Consider the following 3,418-nt stretch of genomic DNA (forward strand, 5'->3'; position numbering starts at 1 on the left):
AAATAAATAAATAAATAAATAAATAAATAAATACAAAATTCTAAAGAACCGGCCACCAACTCTACCAAGAGAGAAACGACTATACATTTTATTGTTGAGAAACATTTTCTTAAATAAGTGTTTTCACTTCATTCCTTTTACTGAAGCAGGTCTTCCTTGGCCTGTTGAAACTGCGTCGTTCAACGTAACTAGAGGTATCTTTGGCATTTTCTTCCCTTAGCTTCATAACTTGTAGAATATCTTGTACAAAAAAATGTAGATTTACAGAAAAATATGCATATAAATCACTTATTAATCCCAAAATGTAGTAAATAACTAGCAAAAACTTTATCAAATCCATTTCATACACAAACTGGACAGATCCGTTGCACATAACCTCTACATCTGCAACGTTTTATAAATTGGTGCTTTGACATTAAAAAGGAGGTTTACAAAAAGACCCCTCTCGTGATATCGATGACTCTAAATCATCCCACTACCGTTGCTTCTCAAATTCCCTTCAATTTACGCTAATCACTCCAATATCACCATTCTTACAAAAGCAGTTATTTTAAGGAAAAAGTTGCAGTGCAATCATGATAAAGTAACATTCAGAATTTCATGTTACCAAGAGTTGAGCAGAGTACTAATTTTCCCTTTATAAACACACATCGAAAACAAGAGCTTCATGCACATCCACATAGAAATTCGAAGTCCGACAGTGTAGTGTGTTTCCATCACACGGAAGGCGTCGCACACATTCGCAAGCAGCGTTTGTCGAGAGAAACCGGAATCTGAGATGCATCCGCCAGCTGCCAGGGGTAACACCGAGTTTCTCCGGGAGAGATTCCACCGTGGTTCTTTTAGTGCCTGCCTTAAGAAATTTTGCAGCTGTTTCTGGTGCAGTTTTTGGGTGGGCTCTGGGGTGGGCGGACAAGCTTCACTTTGCGGAGGCTGCTCCTTTTGTGGGTGGAGCTGGTGGTGAGGGAGTACGAACGGCCGTGCATCATCCTGGCATTGAGGCCGTTGGCCATCGAGAAGGACTTGAGGTGGCTTCTTAAGGCAATGGGGAGCGGGAGCTTGTCCACCAGGTGCACCGGCGTGCAGGACACGACCGCCCGGCAGCACAGGTCTTGCAGGCTCAGCACTTGGGAGAGAAAAAGGTAAACCCTGCTTAGTGGATGTCCCCGCCTGGGCTGGCCATGAGGGGTGGTGCCCACACCTGTTCTCCTGCCTTCCCGAGGCTCAGACACCCATGGCCCTGGCTTGTACATGCAGCAAGCCCTGCCACCACATCCCCTCTGCCCACGTACACATCCCAGAGCTCCCTCACGAGCTTTCCGACAAAGCCGTCGTGATTACTTCTCTCAAATGTCTTGCTCTGAGAACAGACACAGTGGCCCTGAGGTGGGTCCCGGGAGGCAGACACTTATCCAGGGGGCCACCGAACCACCTCGGCGTCTGGAGGGCAGAGGGGGCCCCCAGAATAGCCCCGGGGCCTACCCTTGCTTGGCCGCCAGAGCCGGTCCATCCCATGCCGCAGCAGCACAATCCTGGCCAGCTCCGTGAACGACTCGGTGATGTTGAAATTGCACAGAGGGCTGACCTCAAAGAAGGTCACGCCCAGGCGTTCGGCGTAGGCCTGGGCCTGCTCCGTGGGGACCTGCCGCTTGAACGCCAGGTGCAGGCGGTTCCCCACCAGGATCTTAGGGACTCCGGGGGCATGCTAGCGGGCAGGAGGAAGGCGAGGAGCATGGGTTACTTGGGTGAGATTTTGCAGGATCTTAGGGACTCCGGGGGCATGCTAGCGGGCAGGAGAAAGGCGAGGAGCATGGGTTACTTGGGTGAGATTTTGCTGTCGTTGCAAAGTGGGCGCTCTGGGCTGAGGAACCCCCCACGAGTTCATGTCCACCCAGAACCTCAGCGTGGGACCGCGTTTGGAAAGACAGTCTTCGCAGACGTAAATAGTTACGGTGCGGCCCCACGTAGGACCGCGTTTGGAAAGACAGTCTTTGCAGACGTAAATAGTTACGGCGCGGCCCCGCTGGATTAGGGCCCTCATCTAATGACTGATGTCCTTGGAAGAAGAGAAGACACGGACACTCGGAGGAGGCCGTGTGATGCAAAGGCAGAGACTGGAGCGGTGCAGCCACAAGCCGGGGGGGCCCAGGGTTGCTGGCACTGCCGAGAGCTCGGAGCGGCGGCTGTAGGGAAGCAGCCCTCCCGACACCTTGGTTTGGGGCTCTGGCCTCCAGAACCGTGAGCGAACGCATTTCTGTCGTTTGGGACCCCGGCTTGTGGTCGTTACTTACGGCAGCCCCAGGACACACAGTGGGCTTGGCGCTGACCACGCCATGTTGCCGCTGCCAGGTGGGCTGGTCTGCGTGCCAGCAGGCACAAGCCCCGGTCACAAGCCCCGGTCACTGCTGGTCAACCCAGCCCGACCACAGCAGGGAGTGAAGCAGGACAAACTGTGGGGCCTGACCCCGTGCCGAGGCACGCCGTGGAGGCTCGTTTTGCCTGGACCAGCTTCCTGAGCTTTGGTGACTCTCTGTAGCTACACTCATGAGCCCAGCCCCATCCAGTGCTGTGCCGAGGTGAGGCACCCTCCTTGCTGCTGGAACCCCATCCAGTGTCCTGGCCCATGACCCATGTGTACCCATGAGCCCTGGAGGGCCCGGCCCTAATTCCTGGCCTGACACCTCCCAAGCCCACAGGGATCCTGGGCAATGGCGTTTCTACGACGTACCTCATCGATCTCCTTAATCCACCGATCAATGCCGTCGAAAGACCAGCGGTTTGCAATGTCATAGACCAGGATCACACCCTGGGGGAGAGGTCACAGGCTCAGCACACAGAACACACATGCAGGCACGGCTGCGGCCATGCACGCAAAGACATGCAACTCACTCAATCATTTCCTTCTTTTAACACAAAGTACATAATTTTGATTTATCACCCGAATGATCATTTCCAACGATATTTCATAAGCTCAGTGATAAACCCTCAAATGTCACAGTGAGCTGGGGACTAGCACTCACACCCACGAGCCACTCCAGGAACACAGGACACAGGGGCACCACGGTAATCGCCACCTCTCGAGGAGTGCGGCCCACTCACCTGGATGGATCGCACGCATACACATGCACATACACATGCAGTTCACGTGTGCACGCGTGTGCATATGTACAGGCAGGCACACATATACACATACAGCTCACACACAGGCACTCATGCACAGACGCACGCACAGTGCACACACACGCAGTTCATGTGTGCAGAGGCATGCACATATAGAGGCAAGCACACACATTACACAGGCAGGCACTCATGCACAGACGCACACACAGTGCACGTACCTGCACACACGTTGTGCAGACACACACACACACATGCACAGACGCATACACAGTGCACGTACCTGCACACACGTTGTGCA

General features: G+C 53.4%; 1 protein-coding gene across 1 annotated transcript in view; it reads right to left on the minus strand.

The window, feature by feature from the left end:
* Positions 1 to 68: 68 nt before the first annotated feature.
* The window catches only part of RAB40B (RAB40B, member RAS oncogene family), a 10,463-nt gene continuing 7,113 nt past the window's right edge, over positions 69 to 3,418 (minus strand). The window contains 4 exon segments of the mRNA XM_011969872.1: positions 69 to 890; positions 893 to 1,126; positions 1,483 to 1,705; positions 2,729 to 2,806. Coding sequence (XP_011825262.1) covers positions 604 to 890; positions 893 to 1,126; positions 1,483 to 1,705; positions 2,729 to 2,806 — 822 coding nt within the window. The 3' untranslated portion in view covers positions 69 to 603.

This window comes from Mandrillus leucophaeus, unplaced genomic scaffold, assembly GCF_000951045.1.
Source record: "Mandrillus leucophaeus isolate KB7577 unplaced genomic scaffold, Mleu.le_1.0 Scaffold1, whole genome shotgun sequence".
Taxonomy (NCBI): Eukaryota; Metazoa; Chordata; class Mammalia; order Primates; family Cercopithecidae; genus Mandrillus; species Mandrillus leucophaeus.